Genomic DNA, 26,430 nt, shown 5'->3' with positions numbered 1-26,430 from the left:
CTCTCTCTCTCTCTCTCTCTCTCTCTCTCTCTCTCTCTCTCTCTCTCTCTCTCTCTCTCTCTCTCTCTCTCTCTCTCTCTCTCTCTCTCTCTCTCTCTCTCTCTCTCTCTCTCTCTCTCTCTCTCTCTCTCTCTCTCTCTCTCTCTCTCTCTCTCTCTCTCTCTCTCTCTCTCTCTCTCTCTCTCTCTCTCTCTCTCTCTCTCTTCATCTCTCTCTTTTGTGTGTAGTATTCAATATCCCTGGTGCTCGTATTACTTAGGGTTTTTACAGCCGGCATGAAAAGGAGAGAATTGTATAAGCCACTATTTTACTGCGTCCTCATCCGCCCAACCCCCTGCCAACACTGTGGCTCGCTTGTTGCTGTCCCCGTGGTATCATGCTCAGCGAGTTAATTCCCCCCCCCCTCACCCAACCCCCCCACCACTCTTGTGGAACAATAAACATCATTTTATGAACCCCATAGATGATAAGTACAGAAGAATAAAAGAGCAGGCTTGGCTTACAGTATTATGTCTGTAAATGACAATAAATGCAAGGAGCAAATGGCATTTTTAATTCAATTGAGATCCAGGGGCTTTCTATTCTATTCCATTGTAATGCTAACATTTAGGGGAACATTTAAACTTACAGGAATGTCAGAGTACAGGATTGTAATACTGACTGCTTTCTAGCTGCTCTAGCGATTCTGGCAAGCTCAGTGATATCTAATTAAATATAAAGATAAATTAGACAGGATTTAAACTGCTTTGATTCTACACCAGAATGAAATGATTTTTATTTTCATGGTTGAATGAGTTCAAGGGAACTGAGGAGAGGTAAGAACTCCAAGTCACTGTCAAACTAAACCCAAAGGAGGCTTCTTCTAAAAGGGGAGACCGAGATTGTTGAAAACCCCCCCCCAAAAAACAACATTGCTTTTAATTACATGCGCTCAAAACAAAAGGTGGCATGGTTCAATATATTTCGTTCTTTATTTCAATCTGTGTCTGCTTTTGTTTGGAGCAGATGTGATTACAATCGCTTGATTTTCCTTTTTTTCTTTTGAAGGAAACTCCTTTGGGTTTATTTCCACAGCGTGCAATATTTAAACATTCAATCTTTCAACATTAATTTGGGATTCGTTGCCCCCCCCCACACACACACACACACCCCAAGCTGCCCAGTAAATCAAATGCCCCCTCCCCAATCACACACACACACACACACACACTTTGACTCCCCCTCTTCTTGGCTATCGGACATCAATCTAGCCAGCACCGTCTGCTAAGCCTCACTGGGCAATTAACCACATTGAGAGTGAAAGCTCTAATCAATCCCTGGCCTTCTTCATCACACACACACACACACACACACACACACACACGCACACACTCCTGGCCCATTGGTGTAGGTCTTCGGGGCTGTTTCGGTCATTTTTACCAGCGCAAGAGCTGTCCAAATAGTGCTTTTGAGACACACACACACACACACACACACACACACACACACACACAATTTTACTTGCATAAATTATGTATAAAAACAGACCAGTCATCTGAATAAGACAATCTGAGTGTGTGGAAAACATTTCTTCCTTGTTGGATGTGTTTTTCCTGCATTTTCCCAGCACCTCATCATACCTTGCTTTACGACTGTAGTGTGTGTTTGGAGTAGTGGGTTTACGTGAAGCCCCTTGGTTGTGGCTGGCTTGGAGTGCTGGAAGAATGGTAACATTATATGCACATGTTATTTAATGCACTGGAGTTTAATGCACTGGAGTTGGCCATCAGTTGCACATTCACAATTGCACAGTTCTACGTGTTGCCAAACCAAACAGACTATATGTACAGGATCTCACCTCTAGTGGACAGAGACCGTATTGAATAAGACAGAAGAGCGGACTCAGATTCAGATTGAATGATTGGTGATTTTAAAAGATTGAGATAGAAGCAAGATGGTGGCATTTCCTCTATCTTCATGTGAAACAATGGTCCTGTGTGGTTAGGCATGGCAGGAGTTAGGGGTTGGAGTTTCTAAAAATGTATGTATTCAAAATACTGTAATGCATAAAAGCCTCCACTAAATGGCATATATTATTCCCCTTACATTAAAGCTCTGTAATGGAAATTTGAAATAGTAAAGATTTGAAAGGATTGTGTTAGTATTAGCATGATCATAGGAAATCGGTCTTGTTGGTAGAAGAGAGTAGATCTTGCTCCATTATCCAGTTTTTGCAGATCTACACAAGGGGAAATTAAGCTAAAAATGTCTCTAGGTGGATCCTGTAACCCTTCTTCCTGTACATGAGGCTTTAAATATGAACTGTGGGGAGGGGTGCTGTGAAATTCAGGGATCCTTCCACAGCCTGTCTCATTGATTCATATGGGCCTAAATGTCAGCACCAGCAGGGCAGAAGACCCCACTAACCCCCCTGAGAGCGTCGGGTGATGGGGGCTAAAGCCTGTATATTCACAGCCTCGTCTCAAAATAGCCCGCTTGACTCCGTCGTCGTCACAGGACAAGTCGTCATTGATTAGTGGGCTAAAAGAGTGGCCTAATAGGTTTGAGTCCAAAGCTTTTCAAATTATTGATAATTTGATATACAAAGTTTCCACATGGGTTAACGTGCACATTAACAAACTCTTGAATATGGGATTTGTGTTTATTTCATCAACCTTATTACACAGTAGATGTGAATATGAACTGCATTTATTTAAACCATATATCTTTATCCCTTCCCCAAGTCCTCACACTCACGCCTCTATCCATACTGTATATTTTCTGGAATCCTACCGATCCTTTAATCCTATATATTCTGTTTATATATGAGATGCAACATGACTTAATGGGGGACTACATAAATATCATGTCATCCACAAGCCTCACTTAGAATTATTGACCCGTCAGCTATTGATTTGGTGTCTTTGTTCATGCATTCATGGGTAAGTTCAGTGCTTTGATCATTTGGAGCGTTATGCTAAATCTACATCAAACACAGAAGAGGAATCGATAGCTCTTCCTCGTTACACGGATGATAATGAAATCGGCATGATTGCTCGGATGCTGGTGATTATAGTTCAGCTTTGTGGAGTCCAGGCAGAGGCTGAATCTGCTTTCAACATATCATGACATTTCTTCATTTTACCTGTGCTTTAGGGAAGAAATAACACTTACATAGGTAGAAGACAAGAAAGAGAAAGATGTATGTATACCCCTCAAAAACTGACCTCAGTTCTTTGAAACAGGCCGTAGCTGAAAATGAGGATGTGATCTTATAGTCAAACTGCCAGGGAAAATAAGCTTTAAATACAAAATAATTGCCATACTGACCTACATATTTCCCCATATGACAAAATTGTGGGTTTCTGGGCCTCACTGCTGAATTATTTTCTCATGCAGATCCTTTACTAGTAAAGCCTGTAGTCTTTCTTTGTTTTTTGTTTTTACTCTAGCTAAAAAGCTTTCGTTGGCTGTCTAAACTCAAACTTACAGAATCTGTCTTTGTATCTGGCTTTGGTGCAAGAATCTGGCTAAGAATCTGCCTTTAGTCCACCAACTCTGGACACAGTGGCCCAAAGCTAGATTCAAAGACAGACTGGAAGACACTTTCAATGCCTAAGAACACCTCACTCAGTTAAAGCCCCCTTCAAAGCCAGATGTGGAAAACCACACTTTCTCCAGTGCATATAGGCCTAGAGTCAGGGTGACTACTGTGACTGCTTCTATGTGTAACACACACACACACGCACGCATTACACTATCACCAAAGTTCACACAGAACAACCCTCCCACTCAGTACATTAGAATCATGACACAGCGTGCCCACGGCCAGTGAGGAGGATGAGGACACCCGTCAGGTAACAGTCATAGCACAGTGGATTACACAACAGTGAACGATTACCACTGACCAAATGTGCATGGATGAGCACGTTCCCACACACACACACACACACACACACACACACACACACATATACACACACACACTTGAGATTTTTGAGGAAGTTCTGAAACTGTGTGCATGCTATGTGGCTGGAAGATCTGAACACTGTCAAGCCAGGAGACTGCCATCTTCATACATACAGCTCAAAGTCAATAAGGCCAACAATGTGTGTGGACAGCTAGTTTATTTTTTGTTGGCTATTGCACATTAAATGCTCTATCTGGATTATTTTACATATAAACTATCACTAGACAAGAGACAATCACGAGACAATCTATGATCTGGCTGATGAAATGAAATATGAAAGCAAATGAAAGAGAGTTACAGTAGTAGCATATTTGTCACAGTTGCAATACTGGTCTACTGTATTGGTATGATAGATAGCTCATCGTGTGAATATAGTGTATGAATTGAAATTGATAGAAGGTGAGACAGCTGTTCAATGCAAAGGGAAAGAAGAGGATTGGAGGTGTGTGGCTTTTGGAGCTGTGCCGGGGGGTTTACAGCAGAAAAATAACACCTAAGAGTTAAAAATACATCCATCACACACGTGGATGACAGCATTTGTGTTTATTTTAGAGCAGTGGGGTCCGGACACCTCCAGGGGTTCCAGAGGGTCTCCATCAAAACAAGGAATAGCTTAGATTCGTCATTAATTAATTCGCTAGATGATGAGCCCAATGAGAGAATGTATAAGAATTACTATTTTGACCCTATAGGCTTTACTCTCCCTGCTGTGGTTACTACTCCACCTACAGTAATGACAGTTGAAACTTCCTATACTAAATTACAACTAACTAGAAAAATCAGATGGGGTCCCTTGGTACAAAATCCCATCAGTTGGGTGTTCATTTTCTAATGTGGGTCTACTTGTTGGGTTCCTTGACATGGAAAAGCCCGGAAACCCCTGATTTTAGAGACGCTCCCTTCTTCGATAATACTTTCCAAGCCACGCTTGAAATGTCCTTTTGACTCTCCTTTGTCTCTCCTTGACGAAAAGAGCTACAGTAGGCTATTCCTATTATAAGATTTAGACTGATATCATACAAATATAACAGATACTGGAGAGATATATCATAGGAATATCATAGTGATACCACAGGCGATGAAAAACTACTTGAATGTATGATAATGTCGTATAGGCTACCGCAGACACACTATAGCTTAAGTCTCCATAGGGATATTATAGGCGGTATAAAATACCGTACAGTACCATAAGGTCACTATAAACTCACTAATAAATACCACAGATATACTACAAGTCGGTAAATGAATATGATAAGAACATTATAGGAATATTCCAGTGGTTTATGTTTGGGGTTGGCTCAGGGTGATTTTGAAGTTGCCGCTGAATGGTGGAGGACGTGATAGGCTGAGGCTGGGGAAGAAAGGAGCTGCTCTCTCTCAGTATAGCAGTGCCGCTGGAGAGCTCTCTCGTCGTCCGCAAGCTCCAGCCAAAAAACGTGACATCTAACGTTTTATTTTAATTTTATTTATTCGCTTCTCATCTAATCTTCACCTCAAGCAAGATGTAACTTGTTGATTTCACCTTACGTATATTCATGTATTTGGAAAGAGCCGGGAGTGAGCGCGCAGAGAAGAGAAGCCGAGCTGTTTTGGCGAATGGAAGTTATTGTTGTGAATTTGTTTTGACTATGTTATGCCCAAGTGAGTTTGGGTTTAGTCCATCTCTGCTCGTCGTCGACCCTTAAATTTGGATTTATATCCAAATTGTCGAGGGAAACGCCGAAGGAGGATTCTGCAAAGCCAGCAAGCTTTTCCTACAGAGCCGGGGATTTAAATCGTCATTTGCTGGTGCTCCGGGAGAGGCGAGAGTCAAAGAAAGAAATTCATGTGGCCATTCTCTTTATAGCCAAACATTTTTGGGGATTGCATAATGAGCAAGGAAAGACCTAAGAGGAATATCATTCAAAAGAAATACGTAAGTACAAACATACCTTTGCTCAAATGGTGCATTTATGCATTCGCTCTATTCAAGTTTGCTTTCGCCTGTTTTGATGAAAATGCATAAACTTTCATCACGGACTGTGAAGGTTACCATTACGCAGCTTGTGTAGCCTACTATTTGGGTCAAATAGCCTTTAAAAGGTGCATGAGTTTGCCAAACGTGTTAACAATTACATGTTTTTATTTAAAGAGACAGCAATGTTTATTCAATGTCTGTGTTGCAGCGTTTCTTCGACATCAGACATGTTTTAGGCTATTTGAACATTAGGTGCTTTGGGGGATTGCTTTGCGCATTTTGAATCGTCCTAACACGTGATGTGGGGATGCATATTGTGACTTAGCTATGTGATAAATGAATAAAACGTTCTAAATTAAAGGACTTGGCAAATTGTTTCCAGAAAGGCTTTGTTTGCTCCCTATAGCTTCCTATTCAGAGCCGTGAAGACAAGCCTGTCGGCCATGGCTCAGCTATTTCGGCTTCCATTTCGTCCCATGCTGAGCATTATATCTCAGCATTAAACTGTGTCATTTCCTTAAAAATATCAATATGAAAACCTTTCTAGTGCTGGTACCATCGCATTTAATTCATATTTGATGTGTCATTGTGTCTTTGGACGTAGCCTAGTATATATTTGCTGTAGGGCTGGGAAGACCGACATGTTTCGCGGACTGTTGTGGCTCTTTAATTTTCTCCATAAAGAGTGAGGGAGAGCAGAAGGAAAGGGGGGTCATGCAATTCAACATATCCGTTCAATTTCCACCACATGAAACGTGGTAGAGATACTCTTGGTTCTTGTTGTTTTGTGGTTTCTATTGGTATTAGTCCTACTAGGGATATAAAGTCAGTAAGAGTCCCAGTAATTCTGCAGGTCTCCGTGTGACCTCTGTGAACGAATGGGAGATATTGCAGCAGCCCGCTGAGGGATAAGTCCATTTTTGCAATACTATAGGGGATTAGCTTACAGCGTTCGAGTCTCGCCCATAGCCGATGAATTCACATTAAACAGCGCATTAAAGGCTCGATCTGATTGAGCACAAGGTTGTTGCATGATCCAGTTTTTTAAGAGGCTGTGTGTTCAGTCGCATTGCAGAGGCTCATGTATGAAGCGATAGCAAGAAGCAACCATTTTCTTTCTGCAAGTAACACCGGCGAATTTATGGGGAAGGGGCTGTAAAATATTCCAGCAACCATCGAGGTTTAAATTGTAGCCGTGGTTTAGGTTTTGTCCTGCGTGACACACAATTGTCCTCCTGCATAAATGAAACAAAGAGCTAATCTTGCAAAGTGTGAATGGCTCAGCATATCGCTCGGCCAAGTTACCATGTATCGTTTTTCACCGAGCCTACACGCCTGGCCTCTGGGCTTTAAAGTTTGTTGCACTTCTTTGATGTACTGATACATTGTTGCAGTGAATTATCGTCACGCGCCTAATGGACACATTGTTGCGTTTAATTGCACGAGGCATATCATGTCTGCTAATGCACTGGAGCTGAAGTCACCACAGCTAACCGCCGCCCCCCCCGCCAAACAACATTTTGTGAGCTTCTAAGAAGTCTCCCTTTGTTTTCTACATCTATTTTATTTACTGAATAATTCCAGAACACACGCATAGGCTACAGATGTATTTAGTATAGAAAGAAAATGTTGCAGAAGGCCAAACTGAGCAACAGGTTTGAAGGGGGCAGGCAAACAATTACAGTACATACAAAGAGGTTTGTTCTCTTGCTTTCTAAAATCTTTTCTCCAATTCCACCTGGGGGTCTGTTCTCTGAGCAAGAATAGGAAACTAACTAAATTTAACATTCAACCATTTAAGGCATAGTCTTAACTGCTACTAGATAACAATAGCCTAATGGCATTTTTCTGAAGAACTTTTTTCAGTCATTAAACTGTCCATCTGGGTCCTTTCACAGCTGCTGCATGCTGTTTTACCTCTCAGTAAAAGTAGGCTTTTACTGGAAAAAAATATGAAAAATATGGCAAGTAGACTCCCACATATACACCAGAATTGCATGTCACTGTGCTTTTGATTTTCCACTGCTGGCATTGTTGCCCTGGTCCAGTTCTCTGTATGCAGTTGTCTGCTTTGAAGTCTTATTGAAGAAGAATCACACTTTTGAGGGATTCAAGACCTTATCTAGCCTGTATGATGTTTTCTCCACGTTTAATGCGCCTCAAATGATATACTGACATTAAAACTCCAAGTTTATGATCTAGTCAAGTTGTTTGTAAGTCTCTCTGAATTGAGGAAACAGGATGTGCCATGGCAATAATGAGTAACTGAAACAAAAGTCCCCACTTAAATTGAGCCCGACTAAGATGGCCAACAATGTCACACTCTCTAAAATTGGATGGGTCTTTTTATATGGTCTATTCATACTTGGGTGTATAATTAGAACTGGAGCCAGAACATTGGGACTGGGGAAATGGTGTGTCTGTGTGCACGTTTGCAGGGGGCATGTGCATGTTTCTGTTGTGTGTGTGTGTGTGTGCGTGCATGTGTTTCACATCTGTCATGGTTTTTCAGCAGCTGCGGTTGTTACAGAGAGTCTGGCTCGGACCAAACCAGGCCCGCAAACATGGCACAACAACCTGGGAGAGCCCATGTCCAGGTCCCCAAGCCCCCCCCCCCCCTCCTCTCTCCAAGCTTTGAGACAGGACTCTTGGCCCCTACTGATTCCCCCCCTAGCTCTCCTGCCCCCCCCCCCCCCTTAATTAGCGTAAGACAATTATACATGCTTGGCTTAACCATTTCCCCTGAAACATGAGTGTGAGTTGTTATCCCTCCACCCCCCCCCCCAACAAACACATACTATCTGCGAATGTTATTAAAATTCATCAGTTATGAAAAGGATAGAAAGAAGGGCGATGAGTCCATAATAAAAGTAAACAAGGCATTGCAATTACCCTTTCCTTCCACGATTGATAGGCGGCAATGTGAACGGAGCGAAAAGAACAGCCAAATTGCCATTTCAGGGTTTTACTTCCCAAGGATGCTTCGTCATTAATAGCAAGTTTACTGACATTGCAGAGACATAGCTAGTGCTCTTTCTTTCTCTTTCTGCTGTTATTGAAAGGATAAAAAAAAAAAAATGTACTTATGTGTTTCTAAATTTGTGGGTGGCTTTTAAGCGGGGTTTTGAGGGGCAGCCATTGTGTAATGACTGAGGTAGCAAGCGCTAATGTGCGGCTGTGTTGCTCTGTCTAACGGAACATGACACACTGTGTGTGTTTGTGTATGTGTGTTAGTGAGAGTAGCAGGAGAGCATGGCAGAGTGCAGCTCAGTGCAGCCAGGGCCATTTTGTGCAGAGTCGGCTCTTCCTGTAGGCCCCAGCTGGGGCTAGGCCTCCGATTCAAAGGCTGTGTGTGTGTGCGTGTTTGTGTGCGCGCATGGTGTGTGTGGGACAAGCACAGCTGCTGCAGGGGCCTTTACAAATGTAAAGAGGCTGTCAGTGTTTGTTTCATCAGGCGCACAACTGATGAGGGCCAAGTTGAAAATCCATTGCACTGTGAGTGTGTGCGTTGAGCGTGCACAAAAAGAGGAAACAAAAATAGAGAGTGGGGGCAGAATGGGGACTGCAAAGGAACAGACTCTCCCCCTCCTCTGCTCCTTCTCTCTCTCTCTCTCACCGGTCTCTCTCTCTCTCTCTGTCCCTCTCTTTTCTCTTCCCCTCTCTTTCTCTCTCCCCCTCTCTCCCCTTCTTGGGGCTGTCCAAATGAAATGTGGGCCTCATGTAGGACCATGAAGAGAGGGTCACAGGGTTGTTTTTTCACCATGCCTGAGCCTCAATGCGCTTCATTTAACCTTATGTTTCAATGCAAATTCTTCTTTCATAAGCTCCCTTCTCCTCACGTGTGCAACATGGCAGGGTTCACCGTCGCAACCTCCCAGTCACTATGGCTACCAGGCCAACCTAAAGTGTACTGTGGCAAAAGCATTAACAGTGTGTCTTAATGTTTTACAGTCTGTTTATTTGACTGTGTTCACTAAGGCTAAATTCCACTTGGCACCTGTGAAAGGTGCTACACAGGGAAGATCAGAAATTTTCATCAATCTTCTAAAATTTCTAAGCAGCAGATAAGTCATTTCCATACTTCCCTGTGCATTTTTTCTGTCTCAAGAGTTCTTCCCTGGGCAGGTTTTCCCCTCGAAGTATACCCATGCAGAGTGTATAGTGTATAGTGATGAATGCTTCAAGTTGGAAACCTGTGACAGGGACAGCCTTGAACGACTGGCAACAAAGGAGAATTAATATTTTTTTAAGGTGCTCTCAGAAAGTAACATCATCACCCTGCTGTGTGCTGTTTTTACTGCACCAGCGGAGATAGTTCAAAGCAGGGGCACATTTATTACATTGCCAAATTGTATCAGCGCGACATAACAGCAACTGCCAAGAATCCAAAAAGTCCCAGAGAATATTGCCAGCAATTCACACACAACACCAAACAATTGAAGCAATTCAGGGGTTTATGGCTCAACGCTCAGACTGCGTATTCCCTTATAGTAATAAGTACGTAAGTATATACATTCTCCCTACTAAACAGTATGCAGTAGGAATACACAAAACCCATCGACAAATTGATGTAAATACATAATGCATGTGTTCAAGTGTAGTGTGTTCTACAGCCTTTTTCCCCCCCGTTTGACTTGAAGAAACTTGAAAAAGTTCAAAGCTAGTGTAATCAAATTTGCCTGATAAGCAGCATTGGCCAGGGCCTAGCTGACGCGTCTCACTCGACAGTTGTGTGTTGGAGGCAGTGAGGAAGCAGTCCTTCCCACGCTGCAGGCGCAGCCCCACATCCCCTTGGCCTCTTCTCTCCTCTCACAGGGCCTGCCGGCTCCACACGCACAGCCAAAACATTTCTGGGAGTGAAGCTGGTGAGCCCAGCCTCTTTTAATTTAGCCTTATTTATTTATGTATTTATTAAGTTTGCTCTGAAATGAGGTGAAGGGAGGGAGTTTTTTTCCTTAAATGAGGCCTGCTTTGCCAGTGGAGAGTTTACTGCATCATTACAGGCGCTCTCTGAACTGCCGGCTTCAATTTGGACTGCCGATGGATATTCAGCGGCCAAATGCATCACCACTCTGCTCTTTTTTCCGACATAAACACAGAGACTCTCCCTGTTTACCCCCTTCTGTCTCTTTTTCTGTTTCTCCCCCATCTCCTCTTGCTCCTCTGTTTATCGCAGTGTTACGTCACACACACACTCACACACACCAACGCCTGTTATGCAATGTGACCTTTTCTCTTATCAGCTGTTGGCATCGAGCACGATCTCTGGCTCTTCGCTGGCACCAACACACACACACATGCACAGGCAAAGGTCCTTAGGTGTAGACCTGCAGTAGGTGAGATAAACTGGTTTTAGGTCCAACCTAGCAAGGTGACTTGTGGATATCTATGCAAGGTTGGTTATTTGCTCCCATGAGTAATGACATAAAACTGGGCGTGACTGTCTTTGTTGTACCTGTGATGGTGTCCTGAGCTGTGTGTGTGTGTAGGTGTGTTTTACAGCATGCTTAACTAGCTGAAGAAAAAACATGGTTGGACACAGTGCAGTCGTGGAAGGCCAATGCAAGTGCGGGCGTGTGTGTCACGTACACCACGTGCGTTCCCTCCGTGCACGTCTTCATTCTGTCGAGTGATTTATATCCTCCTCCTCCTGTGGGTTTGGATGGAGATGGGGGAGCGAGACAGCTGGTCAGGCCCTGAGAGGCTGTGTGTGTGTGTGTGTGTGTGTGAACACACATGCTTGCTCATGCATGTGTATGTGTGTGTGTGTGAGTGGCTGCCACAGCTTATCCGTTCAGGATCCCTATGAAGCTGAATCAACACTTTAGCTTTGTCTTTGGTTTGGCCTTGCAGGCTTTACGGGGGCCCATGGAGGACACTCAGCACTAGGAAGAGAAAAGAAAAAATTTGAGTGGCTGTTTGAATTTTTTTATGTCGTACCATACCTGCAGGTACAAAGATATATATTTAATATACTTGTGCCAAATAATCATGTGAATGTTCAGGTGCCTTGTTTCTAGTTCAAATTTCAGCTTAGCCCTAAGCTTTCCTTTAAGCTCTATAAAGCTTAAATAGGATGCGTTATGCGTTTTTGAATGGCCAAGGTATTGTAGCTTAGTCTGGCATTAGCTTCTCATGACCATTGTGTACATCTCTCAGACACCCCCTTGACCGGTCTAGCCTCACCCTCTCCCCACTCTCCATCTCAGCTACATCAGTTTAATAAACACTCCTTACATTTTCATCCTGTGGTCAATCCCATCTGATCCCCTATTGTGACACCGTCGTCTTTACACGGCCAGAGAATTAAGCCTCGAGGGATGAAGCAACAGAGCGGAGGCTCAGTCAGTATCGATCCCCCATTACTCCTTCTCTTACTGCCCGGAATACCACAGTTTCACTGTCAAACATATGCCAGTAAGACTATGTAGGCAACATATAACTTCTTGATTTCGTTGCTGAGATTAGGAAATCCTGAAGCTTTTTGCAGTTGGTCTTACTTAAAAAAAAAATGCTATATGCTGACATGTCACATTTCCCTTTTGAAATTTATTGGTTGCCCAGTGTCATCAGACTGGAGTCCCGGAATCATATTGAGTTTTACCAATCAGTGTACATTCATAACTGTTCTTGTTATGTGTTACAGGCTCATGGGCCCCTACCCAGTGCAGTAATCTATGAATCATTCTTTTTATGATGGAGCAGTTTGTTGCTTCCTGCCAACGAGCCACTGGCCACTCTATTCAGGTCCATTTTGGCACAGCTCTGACTTGGCGGATGAATCGCTCTCTCATTTAATCTCTCATGAGGGCATTTTCCAGTGATAACTTTTTTATATTTGACTATCATTATCCCCCTTTTTACGGCAGCCATTTGCGGCTCTCCAACATGCATGGCTAGTTGTGGAACGGTGACCTCCCTCCCGTTAAAGAGCTCTCGAACGCAGCCCTTTTCACCATGCATTTGGCCCCTCGCGTGGGGAGGCCTTAATTCAGGATGGCAGCCCCCCCCCACCCCACCCCCCAACCAGAGGAGTAATGAGCCAGTGGAGCAAAGTGGCTGGGCGACCACTGTTGCTGCCTGTTCTCTACTTTTCTGGATAAGCGGGTCCTTGCTTAGTCATAAAGAAGTAGAAGAAATGAAGGTGGTATGGTGTAAAAAGCTTTTATACAAGGGCATTGATTTCAAGGCAAAATTGTAGTCCTAGACCCTGCGGTTCTTGACTGGCTTAGAGAGAAATGACTGGTGGAAGAACGGTGTTAACTGCCTCTGGCCCTCGCTCATGCCAATTACATCCTCCACAATGTATTTGGAGGACTGGACAAGAGCACATTTTAATGCTGAAACGTGGGCCGATCTGCGCAGCCCAGCCCGTGTTGCTGCTGAGTCGTCGGATGTGTTGCCTCCTGTGTCAGCTCGCATGTGAGCAAACGGGAGCGGTGAGGAGGGAGGGGTGGGGGGTGGGGGGGACTGTAAGAGGCAGAATAAACGGTTTATTTGATTCGCAGGTCAATATATACACATTCCGTTTGCGTCTATACTACACCCCCACCCTCCAACCGCCATGAGAAACGCATTACTTTCCCCTGCAGCCCCATCTTGTCTTGTAATAGAATACTGAGTGGATTTTTTTCTCTATTCCCCTCTATCTCTCTCTCTCTCTCTCTCTCTCTCTCTCTCTCTCTCTCTCTCTCTCGCCCCCTCCCTCTCAACTCATTCACTCTATGCCATTACTCAGCGCGGCTACAAAGAGAGAGGAGAGAGGCGTGGGGAGCTTTCTGTGGGATAGTGCTGGAGAGGGAACGGGAGCAGGGGTATTTTCTCCTCGCTTGGCCGAGAAATTGCCTCGCAGTTGCAGAGGAGGAGCAAATGCACGATCGGCAGGATCTTGTTTGCCACGTTCCTCGCTCCATTTTAATTTTGCTTACTGCGTGTCCGTGTGTTTTTGCGTGTGTGTGTTAATCATTTGCTTGAAGGATCAGACTCCTCAGCGACATGATTAGGTTGTCCGTAGTTTGCTCCTCTTCCTCTCTCTCTCTCTCTCTCTCTCTCTCTTTCTCTCTCTCTCTCTCTCTCTCTGTCCGTCTCCCAGAATGCAAGCCGGCTTCTTGCATTCTTCCACCAGTTTTGTTTTGTTTTGGTCTGCCAAAGGAAACTTTGGAATCCTCTCCAGTTTGATCTTACACAGCTGTGTGAATTAACCCCCCCCACCCCCCACCCCCACCACACGTGCACACACACACACACACACACACACACACACAGCCTCACAGACTAAAGGGTGCACACACACACACAGACACATAATCCGGCCATCTAAGGTTCTCGCTCATGCTTTGCCCTGGGTAAATCTTCTTGTCCTTGCTGTTATGCCTTTGTGAAAATTACACTTGAAGAGCTGTTGATTGTCCTCACAAACCTCTCTGCCAGTATAAGAAAATATTCACAAATGAAAAGATGTACAGTATGAATTAAAAAGACTCAGTGGAGGGATATTGATTTTTTTTTTTTGCCTATTGATTTTTTTTAAGCAATAGGTGCTTTTAAGTTTTTTCCACAGAGAAAAGCAGAGTGAAAAGCAAGTGAAAGGTATTGTTCCCCCTGTTTTTAACCTCTACACAATGGATGAGGGTTTTTACAGCTCTTCTGGCTGCTTGATTTCCTCCAGGCCTCACAGCAGGGAGCTAGAGTGTATGGTACACCCAGGGAAGGGCGCCAGAGTCTGGGCTGAATGTCTGGCCGGCCTCCCCTGGCCCTGGATCAAACATCACAAGGCCCAGGGGAACAGGGCCAGCCCTGGAAATCACAACCTGTGATCGTCAAGGAGCAAAAATCCAAGAGGATAGAAATAATCAAATTAGGCACCATCTCAAGTAGAATATCCACAGTGACGGCAGTAAAAGCAAGGCCTCTGTGCTGATCCCGGTCCTAATCGCTCATTACATGAAATGTAGCTCCTGGAAAAGCACATGCACAGCTCAAAACAGAGGTTGACGTAAGTCTTAGCTGTTTTTTAGGTTAAATTGTTTTAGAATGTGTAGAGGAAATGAGGTAACCTCTGGTTGAATCCAAGCCCGAATGACGTAGATGCTCTTTTTTTCAAGATTTGAAATGAGTAATGCAGGTGGTAGTTGGCACATAAGCAAAAATCTAAACAAACTCCGCCATGTGCTGTGTAAACATAATTTGCAAGCCACCTAACAGGAAGTTACCATGGTGACTAGAAAGTGTACCCTTACACCCCCACCCACCCAGCCCTCCATGCCTGTATGCCTCGTGTGTGTGGGGGGGGATTAAACCTCCACCCCCCACCCCCCAGCCCCAGCCCCCGGTTTCTATAGCAACTGACATGCTGACATGGTGCCTGAGCAAATCAAACGTCTCTTCCTTTTTGCTTCAGAGCTGACTCTCGTGGGTGTGGAAACAGATGAAGAGTAAAGTTAAAGTTAGATTCTTCAGTGAGCATCTGGTTTCTGGCTACATTCTGGGGAAGTTACTAGATCTGTCTTGGTTCCATATGAGTCAGAGGAATCAAGTGTGTGTGTGTGTGTAACCACACTGAGAAAATGTAATGTCTCAACTAGTCAGAGATATTTCAATTAAACCAGAGAAATGTTTCATGTAGAACATGTACACAATATGGTCTGTGCATAATATACTCTATTTTGATAACCATTTCTGGAGCCATGATGTAGAATACAGAATATGCATCATTGTAATGTTGTTATTTGGTCATATCCTCCCCCTGTATTGCCCAGCTGTTGTAATTTCTACCCAGTAAATTTCAGTAGAAAGACATTTTTAAACTTTCTCCAAGCCGCATCTATGAAGTTGGCCTATTTCCTGACAGTGGATCATTTGTTATGCTTTACCATTATTGACAGTCATTTCCGTTTTGAACAAAACCCCCCTACCATTCAGATTCCATTGAAATCAAGCGTGGCAGTTCATATTACTCATACCATTCAATCATTTCTGACAGTTGTTTTTAGTTCTTGTCTGGTGTGCTGAAGTGAGTGTGTCCAAGTGATACACTCATCCTTATTTGTCACACTAATGTACAGAATAACAGTATTAATTAAATGAACCTTGAAATGTAACAGTAGAGCAGTAGCAGTTATAGGTCTACTTAAGGTTACCACAGTAGTGTGAAAAGCATTCAGTAACGTTTGACAATCAATAGTAATTTGTTCCTGGAGGTTTCTAATGTCTGCAGTAGCTATAATATGTAAGACATTTAAAGCAGCAGCTGTGACTTGTGTCTGTGCGTGGTACAGAGGTGTGTGTGTGACCGACTTGAGCGCATTACCTGGCACCTAATAGCCCAACCCATATGACCTAAACTCTTCAAGTACATGAACCAAATTACTGAACTCATAAAGTACTAAAGTACTATAGAGGCAATAAATGCCTCTATTATGGGGAAGCTGGTCGAGAGACATTGTTGGACGTGGACGTTGTTTGGACAACGACCTGCCGCACAGTCGGACTACGGTATTCAAACAGGTTGTGAAAGTTGGGAAAGTTAGTTGTGAAAGAAAGGGAAAATGTTGCCAGGAAAAGGCCAAACTAAAAACTGGCACTGAGAATTAGCCACATCCAGATCTGGCTGCATGTCCGCTAATGGACACTGGGGTCTGACCTGGAGATTTAAGCGCTGCAGCATGAGTTACTGATGGATCTATTTTTTTAGAACAACTTTGGCATTGTTAATCACTGGTTTGCTTGTGATTATACTGACAAAATGAATCGGCTTATTTGAAAGGCTGAAATCTTGCCATAACCAGAACGATTGTGTCCAATAATGGACCTTGTGATGTTTATTAACTGGGCCAGCCAGCTACCTTATTAACTAACCCATAACTGCTAGATATTAGTACGCCGACAAAATGTCTCCCCGAATCATGACCTAACTATATCTGTTCAACCCAACACTACTAGAGCCTGAGCTCCTATAAGCTTTCAATTTCCTGGACTAGCTCTTACTGCTTTGTGCTTGGGGTGGACCTAAATTCATTTATTTTACTTCCCATCCAGGCTCCCTTTGAGGTCAATTACCAGCTGTAGAGTCTGCGGCATAGGAGCGCAGGCACCGGTCTCTCTCTCTCTCTCTCTGTCTCTCGCTCTCTCTGTCTCTCTCTCTCTCTCTCTCTCTCTCTCTCTCTCTCTCTCTCTCTCTCTCTCTCTCTCTCTCTCTCTCTCTCTCTCTCTCTCTCTCTCTCTCTCTCTCTCTCTCTCTCTCTCTCTCTCTCTCTCTCTCTCTCTCTCTCTCTCTCTCTACCTACCTACCGTGGGTTCCTAGCTATACCGACGCCATCTAATCGCCCCTCATGCATCACCTTCATTCTTCATCCCCGCCGTACCAACGCCATTATTCACCTCTTTCTCACTGTCATTCCCTTCCCACTCCACTTCTCCCTACACTTGCCGCCTTTCCCCTTGGCTTTCGCACCTACTCTCTCCTCACCTTTCCCCACTATTCTTTCGCCCTCTTCCTTGCAGTCTCTCACCTTCTCTCTCCCTCTCTGCCGTTCTGTCTGTCTTGTCCCCCTCTCTCTGGGCCCCTTATGCCTCGCAGACTTTGCCTTTGTGTGTGAACGAGTGAGTGGGGTGGGGGGTGGGATGGGGTACAAGGGGTTTGTCCCAAGCTGCGAGGTGAAAATCATTTCTTAATTGCCTCTCTTTTTTTTGCGCCAGCAGTTTTGCCAGGGAATGGACTCCTGGGCTTGCACTACAAGTCCCTAAGCAGAGGAACTCCCCTCCCTAAGCCCTGGCTTTGTTTCATAACGTTCTCTGGCTAGAGTGTAATCTGCAGTCATACAGCATCACACACACACACACACACACACACACACACACATACAGAGGCTTTAAACAGGCTTAAGATGTTGGACACAGCAGAATACAGAGAAAATAGGCTTTCGTTGTAGCACTCTGAGGTCTAGGTGAGTTGTAAATGAGCAGTTGCATTTAAATTGAGTGTATTTTAATGTGAAGCACAGTACATGTAGGCTATTGGTCTAGCTTTTGACTTCACATCCGTTTAATTTCAGTGTTCGAAATCGAATATAACGTGATGTTAGATACACACTGCAAGAGTTGAGTAAAGTTGTATTGGTGCTCGTGTCTTGTGTGTTTGTTTTCATGTATTGTATTTTGTATAAATCTATCTTGTATAAACATTAGTCCTCTCTCTGGGCCTATTTACTATTACCTTACCTATTTAAGTAAAAAATGGCTTATCACTTATGGCTTCCAAAAGAGATTTGTTTTGCGCTGTGAACAAGTGTAATCTGGTTTCAAATCTAGCTTCAGTCTGTTACCTTGGGACGTGATAGTCTAAGACTCTTTTGGAAGTTAGATATGCAAAGCCACATTTTTGCTGACGTGGATAGAGTGTCTCTCTGTCCGTCTGCTGTATCCATGGTCAGGCCTTGAGCCTGGCTTTTCTGTCAACTGTCAGTGGAGGGCTGCGGTGGCTTCCATTAACCACCACACTAACTGGTAATCTTATCTCCCTGACAATCTGCATTAGGCTCAGCCTGCTGCGGGTTAACCCTTTCCATGCCACAGCACAACAGACACCGCTCGTCTTTTTTCCCCTTTGGTGCACGACTGCATGTTAACAGGAAGTCTTTTGGTCTGGGGTTTAAACTTGGCCTTGCTGAAGGGGCCAAAACAGAGTTTGACTGACAAGTCATACTCCAACACAGTATTAGGGTGAACGTGTGCTCTGCCCCCCCACATTCTAGCTTTTCTCCGGACGTGTTCTGTTCTGTTCATTCATAGCCACATGGACATATGGGCCTGAAACGCTGAGTGTCAGAAACAACTGCATAACAAGGGGAAAACATTTGCAGCATTGGAGAGCAGCTCTTAAGACAAACCAGCCAACATATTGTGGACAAGGGTTAGTTTATAGTCGAACCCTATCTCTCTCTCTCCTTTCCCTCCGTAACCTCATAAATAGGATGTAAAATTCCTGGCTAGGCTATTCGCGAGTTGCATGACTCTGTGCTCTGCAGCATTGCCTTGTCAGTGACACACAGCCGAATGTGCTTGCAGCCCCCGATAAACTCCATGAAATCCGTCTCCCACCCTCCCTCCCTCTCTCTTTCTCGCTCCCACTCCCCTTTAATTTCTCTCGGCCACAGTATCCTACCTAGGACCTGATTGTTGTTTTCCGAGAGCTGGAGCGGTGTTGTTGTAACATAATCATTTAGTCTCCCTCCCGTGGTTCTGGCAAGCTGTACGCTGAAATCTATCCACTGCTCATTTTTATGGGGAGCGAATCTGTTGTAGCTACTGCGACTGCTGCTGGCTCGCCTCTCTGCTGTATTTACCAGTGTAGATGGATATCTCCCCCGCAAAACATTTGAGAGATGACACATGTAATATACACATTTAATATACCCCAGAGGTCACGCTGGTGAATTTGATTAGCAAGGCTGAAATATGATGGTTGTGATATAGAGTGACTTGGCCCGTATTGAATTTTTAATCTCAGTGTTGACTTGGGCTGACTTGACAAGCTAGTTGCTGTGATCGGTGTTGGTGGAACTTGAGTAAGAGCATTGTTTGGTACCTCATTGCGTTGAATTAGCATAGTTTGACATGACAAGTCACAGGCTTGTTTTTGAGGTTAACACAGAAAAACAAACTCTTTTCTCCCCTCTCCGTCATTGTGTTACCATTACTGGAAATGCCAGAGGCTGTCAAGGTGACCACCGAAGCGTTTGTACTCGGGTCAAACTCGTTGACCCTGAATGGCTGTCTACAGGACTCGCCGAAGCAGTTTAGCCTCACAACCCACCATCCTGAATGGAGCTAGTGGCCTAGGTGGCATCATGGGAAATGAAGCCCCTCTTGTACTCGGCATCCCTGCTGTTCCCTCCTGTAGGTTGCACGCAAAACCCCTTGGCCTTCCCTTCGGTTTCTGTCTTTTATCTCTGTCACATACACATTTATTAATACAACATTCCTCTCTCTTGCATGTACAGTTGTGCACACGCACACGCACACACCGCACCTCATGGCAGTGGGAGCATGGCCCTGAACCTGCCTGGCAATCATCCTTCCTCGGACACCATGCACACATGTACACACGCATGCACACACCCACCCACACACACACACATGTGCGCACAGTCATACAGAGATCTCACAGTTGAGAAGCTTGTTTTTGTTTCTGTTATTGCATCTGTAGCACATTCTAAAACTGCCATTGATTACTCATCACTTGTGTTGCAGGGTCATAAGAGTGTGTTTGGATCTATATATACCTTCAACCTCTGCCGCTGTAATGGATGTTACACCTTAACTCCAGCGCTAACGTCAGTGTCAACCTCTTGTCATTTACCTCTTATTCCATCTTCCTCTTTCCATACTAAGTAATGTCTAGATGTATGTACGCTGCAGAGGTCTCTTGCCTTGCTGGCAAAAAGCTTGCCATAAAAATGATGCATTTTTATAACAAACAAATGAACTCATGGAGGGCGGGAAAAGTCCAAGCCTTGTAAATGTGTCTAGTGCTCGGCAGCGAGTTTGCATATCATTTCCATAAACGAAGGTGTTGATGTATGAATAACCTGTCACATGGATTGATTCGCGAAAGCGGCTGTCACTCAGTGGCAGAGCTCATTGTGAGCGTGCCCAGAACAACCGACCGGCAGCTGACTGACTGGCTGATGGAATGATTGGCTGACTGATAACTGATGCAAGGTTATCAAGTCATATCTACCTCCTGCCCCTCCTCCCTTTTTTTCCGTTCTTCTACTCTCTGTAGCTCAGGTATTTTTCAGGAGTGGATTGTTTATTTTTTTTCGCCACAAGAGGGGAGAAATTGCTTCCACACAAGACTTAACTTGGGGGGGGGGGGGGGGAACGTTCCACCCGGCAAGGATGTGAAGGGATATCCTCTGATAGGCCATGCTGCTTTTCTACCCTTTTTCTCTTTGTCCCTATTCTGTCCCTTCTCTCTCTCCCCCTGTATCTCTCTGGTTGGTAGGTGTTATCAATGCAGCTATTGTCAGGGCTGAAAGAGCAGGGGGCTCATGAGACCCCCTGACAATGGGCACATGCTTCCCCCTCTGTGGGCCTCCTGTGTCTTGTGTGTGTGTGTGTGTGTGTGTGATGGTTACAGGTCTGCGATAAGGCCTGTGTGTGTTTGTGTGTGTCTGTGAAGCACATTGACCTGTTTTAACTGCAGGTGTTACGGCAGTTCAGTTAACTATGAATCCATGAATCCGTCCACGCTCCAAAAACGACAACCCCCAGCTGCATTGTAAGGTTACACTGCCGTGATTCAGCTGGAAACCTCAAAAGATACATCAACGGCTATCTGGAAAACACCTGAAACTCTGTGTTTGGCTCGCTTCATAATTAAATATCTTTCGTGGCCATTTTAGCTGCATTTGGGAATCGCATACCACCTGAAATTTGAAACGCACCTCCGTCAAAGATTGGCTGAATAAAGAGGAACCGTAACTACTGGCTGATTTCAGTGGGGTTTTTTTCTAGCTGAGGGATGTGGAGAGCTGAATTTTCCTACAGCGGCACTAAAGTACTGGCGCTTTCAGGCCTGCGGTCGACATGGGAAGCGCAAGAACCATGAATGCCACCGCACGCCGATGGCATGTCTGCGTTCATACAGCGCTCCCGTGTGTCTAGCCACACAGAAAGCATGAACCAAGCCTTCCAATGGACCTTAGTGCAGATGCACCTTAGCGAAGACAGTAGAATAGGTAGGTGCCCTTCAGTGAGCACCTCAATCAGTTTTTGCAAACTTACTCACCAACTGTAATCCAATAGTTGCACATATCTTGGCTGAATGAAATGTGACATATGGGTGAACCGTTTTAAGACCATTTACAACAGAGGAATTACAGATCGACACTCAGGTGTTAGTTACCCTCAACCAACAACAAACGGCCAGACAGAGAGGCCTAGACAAGGTCATTAATGCTTGAAGCGCTGTGTGCTTGATATGATGTCCGAGAATAATGAGAGGCACGCGGATTGCCACAGCCCTCTGTATCAATGCTGAACAAACATTATATGTTTCTCTTCTAAAAGGAATTGCTTTAAGTGTGCTAGCATAGAAATCATCTAAAGGTCATTTTTGGACAAAAGTAGAGTCTGTGAATAGGGCCGCTGTGAGCTCTCCACAGCTGTGATGAAAAAGGATCTCTCTCTCTTTCATAAGAGGAACATGGGACAGAATGAAAGAGGCAATCTTACAAAATGCCACAAATGATGGCTTTTTGAACTCTCGTGTGGAGACTCGGGGCTTAAGTGTGAAAGGTGCTTGTGTGCACTAACAAGCACACACACATACACTTCAGCTATTTTTTTAGTTCTCAGTTTTAGTTTTTAGTCGCTCTCTCACTCATATTGTCTATTTCTCCCACACACAAACAGACAAGATGGCTGCTTTAGGCTGTGGCTGGCTGTTAACACCTCTAGCCTACAGAAGGGGGCCTCTCTTTGTTGCTGCCTCCTCGCCACAGGAAGGTGGGGGGGTGGGGGTGGGAGCAAGCACCGTCCTGGTCCTAAACATTTACATCATGCGGACAGCAGACGAAGGCTTTATTGCAGAGTTTATGTTGTTATGAGTGTGTGTGTGTGTGTGTGTGCCCAGTGCATGCCTCTGAGTGACTGTGAAGAAGTAGGTCAGCACAGAGACCCTGTTCAACCCGAGCCAAGCTGCTTGTGTGTGTGCATGCACGTGTATGTTCCCAGACACATTTTGTGTGTGTGTGTGTGTGTGTGTGTGGGTGTGTGTTGCGCTGTGTGTAGTTTGTTTCCTTCCGCCAGGAACCAGCCTGACCTCCCCCTGCTTCCACGCCATCAGGCAAGTGTGCGTGTGTATTTTTGTATTTGTGTCTGTGTGTGTGTGATGGCTGAAACCCCGGCAGAGCTCTGTTCAATGTCGCTGCAAGCAACGGAGTCAGCAGTCATATGTAGACTGACAGCAGAGGAGGGAGGGAGGGAGGAGAGATGAGGAGGGAGAGATGACACTGGACAGGGAAAGCGTTCAGTATTTCTCAGACAGAACGAGGGAGCACTGGAGGTACAGAGAGATAGAAGGAAATTGGCATGAGAGGCAGGCAAAGGACAAGAGAGGGAGATGGCACTAAATACTAGAGAGAAGGGGAAATTGGAAGAGTGAATTTTCTCTGTCTCTCATGCTCACTCACTCATTTCACAGCACGCTGCTGTTGTTAGGGGATGGCTGAGCTGCTCCACCCCCTTTCCCCCGGTGAGCCAATCCACTCTCATATTCCTCTTCATCCTGCCATCTGATTGGTGGGCTCTCTGAGCCAGTGGAATAAAATGGGATTGATGGGTAATCTGGGGCTGGAGCTAGGGGGAGAGGGGCAGGGGCTCAGGGCAGGGGAGAGGGGAGAGGGGAGAGGGGCTTGGCCATGGGGACGGGGGTTTAGGGCAGGGGAGGAGCATGGCATTACAATCCTCCAAGTGTGCAGTTTTAAGATATTGAGTATTTAACTTGCCATTTAGTTAATATATTTCATTAATTGTTTTGTGCATATAGGGGTACACAACTGTTTAAAAATTGGCCACACATTACTTTCTGATTTTAATTTTGCAGACCTAATCTACACACCATACTTTAAACATACTGTATCTACAAGTAAGTAATATTTCTGAATCTTCTCAAGAAGTAATTTTGATTACCTTGATTTTAGTAATCAGTGTCTGTTGAGAGCTGGGACAAAGCCTAAATACCAGTGGCAGAACAGTGGTTCCCCAGGGCCGTGAGGTGTGTGTGTGTGTGTGTGTGTGTGTGTGTGTGTGTGTGCGCTAAACAGTGAGCTAGTTCTACCAAGAGGAAATATCACTTTCTCTTCCCTAATAACAAAAACTTTCAGGTAGGGTCATTAATTTCAACAATACTTTGTTATCAAAATCCTGCAAAATATGGGCCTTCTGGAGGAGCTGGTGGGGTAGAGGAGTTGGGAGAGAGAACTGAGTAATGTGAGGGCCTTGGCAAGAGGGAAAAGCTGTGGCTGCACTGTCTCCCCCCTGGGTATTGTCATGGCTCTGAATGGCTAATGGGAAGTGAAACCAGAGCCGGAGATTGCCCCGTAATGGCTGCCGAGCTATGTCCCTCGGTACACCGTATGTATACAAGAGCTGGATTGTGTGTTCTGTTCAGCTATGTTTGAACATTTAGCCTCATTTATAAAGCCAAATCAAAAGAAAAATGTATTGGAAGGATTGTTGATAACATGTAAGTGAACACATTTCAACTGCAAATTGGACAACGCAGCCTTTAAAAATATTTGGTGTGTTTGTATGTTTTGCTCCAGATGCAGAAATGTGGTTCAAAGGCACAGCAAGCAGCTGTCTCTTTTACATGATTTGCTTTGGATACCAATTGATGTTCAAATCTTTCTCTTTAGAGGTGTTGGGCGATTGAACACATACACGATAAAGCTACATGTTAACAGCGTGCTTTTGAATGTTAACATGCTGTTTACATATGGCGTATTCCCTCAAGCGATTCTGAACACGCCATGAACGGTCCTCAGAAGCAGAAACATTCTCTTTCTTGTGAGTGTATCTGTGACCACAAGCACCCTTTCTCCCTCAGTGTCTTTAAGACGCCTTAAGCGTCCAAATGAATATAGATGAGCACAGAGATCAGCACGTGATCAAATCAATGGCCCGCCAAATACAATGAAAACTGCTGCTCGCTACCAGTCACGTCAATAAAACATTGATTTGGAAACACAGGCGTTTTGCTGAGGCTCTCCCCCCTCCTTTAAGTGACTTTGGGTCAAGAATAATTTGAATATATGTCAGCCATATTTGTTTTTATTTTTTTTTTCTAATTGGCATAGATTAAAGTTACTTTGATATGTCAGCTGAACCTTTGTCAGCTTTAGCGGTTGCTACATTGTGTACCAAGGCAATGAGACTCCCAGGCTACCACATGAAAAAACTAAAGTGCTGCTGTTCAAATGTTTAGTCAACATTTGAAAGATATTGACGTCTCAAATGCCAAATATGTATATTTATATGAAAAGCATGTTATGAGTGTTCATGTACGATGTGACTGTTCTCGTAATGAGGTTTTCCATTATTGTCACTCCTGCTTGTAGCCATGTATTTTCATATCTCTGTCATTCTCATTGCCTACATCTTTCACTAAGACTTAAAAACACACACACAATTAGCAGAAATCCCCATGTTTTGGGTAATTCAGAACAGATCAGAATCTGCCATTCAGTGCCTCATCATCTCCTGCAAGGGAGTCTTTTCTCTTTTGTTTTCTTTCTGAAATGACTCGTCTGCCACAAACCACAGACTTTCGCACCCCAAAGAAGAGAAAGTGTGTGACGCGTCTAAGCGTTGTCCCATACGATGGAGCCCACACCCTCTTCCCCACTTTTAGCTAAAACCTGAAGGAATTGAAGAGGGTGAGTCAACGGTCCAGTACCTCTGAATAAGCCCAGGGGATAAACAGGCCCCAAGTTAATTATTCAAACCAGCAGGAGTGATGGCTGGCATGCAAACACGCACAGGGTTTCCCCAGGGATAGTGCAGGGGCCTCCTGCATGGCCTCCTGGGGTCGGTCATGCAAAGTACTTCCGAATGGTAGTGTTAGGCACTTCCTATAATCTGGCAACATTACTTCTAGTTTAAAATCTGTTAGATGTCCTTAGATTAGTGAAAATTTAAATGAGAATATTTCAATTTGGCTCTGTGTCTTTGCACTTTCCCGGGCTTTCCCTGTTAAACCAGGTGAGGTCAGAGGAATGTTAGTTACAGTTTTGCGATGGAGGAAATGAAACAGAGAAATCTATCGTCATCCTTATTCAAGTGCTCTTGTGTGAAATGACATTGATTTCAGATAACTGTTTTTATTCTTAGTCATTATCTTGACACTTTCCCCTGCACCTCCCCCTCACCTCTTGACAGGAAGGCTACCTGATTTCAGAGTTTCACTATGAGGCGACTGGCAAGAAAAGCCTCCACCACCAGTTCACATCAAGAGCTTAGAGAGGGGAAAATCTTTGTTGCATCACCCCTGGTTTTCCAAAAAGTAGTCACATCCACAGCCTCTTACGTTCGGTCTACCCTGCGCCCCACTACTACCGTTGTATTCCAGGAAATGTATGCCACACAACCTTAGATTCTCGCCCAAGATGGAGGGCAACTAGTTCTCATCCAGGAAATAAACACCACAAACCCGACTTTTGCCATACAGTGCTGTCTGCGGTCACGTTGTTTTCAAGCAGTAGTTATTGACAGAACCTGACATTTGCCCCAGTATGGTGCTACTGTCTTTGATCCCACGTATCCATGGATAACAAAAGACAAACGGCACCATGCTGTGTCTATATAGCCAAACACGTCATTACATCTTGTAGATGGTAATTTCAGAGAGCTTGTATTTGTATATGTGAGACAGACTGAGTGACAGTGTGCGTAGGTGTGTGTGAGCAAGGGTTTGTGTGGAAATGACAACCCATATTTGCTTCTACTGTATGGGTCT

The 26,430-nt window shown here is 44.5% G+C and overlaps 1 protein-coding gene across 1 annotated transcript in view; it reads left to right on the top strand.

The window, feature by feature from the left end:
- Positions 1-5,356: 5,356 nt before the first annotated feature.
- The window catches only part of jarid2b (jumonji and AT-rich interaction domain containing 2b), a 120,575-nt gene continuing 99,501 nt past the window's right edge, over positions 5,357-26,430 (top strand). The window contains exon 1 of the mRNA XM_071524161.1: positions 5,357-5,864. Coding sequence (XP_071380262.1) covers positions 5,820-5,864 — 45 coding nt within the window. The 5' untranslated portion in view covers positions 5,357-5,819. The remainder of the gene's footprint in view (positions 5,865-26,430) is intronic.

The sequence above is a fragment of the Centroberyx affinis genome, unplaced genomic scaffold, assembly GCF_046629955.1.
Source record: "Centroberyx affinis isolate AG114_WGS23_722 - 3 ecotype Tasmania unplaced genomic scaffold, CSIRO-AGI_Caff_v1 ptg001158l_1, whole genome shotgun sequence".
Taxonomy (NCBI): domain Eukaryota; kingdom Metazoa; phylum Chordata; class Actinopteri; order Beryciformes; family Berycidae; genus Centroberyx; species Centroberyx affinis.
The sequence above is the reverse complement of the archived record's forward strand: the minus strand, read 5'-3'. Positions and strand labels throughout refer to the sequence as shown.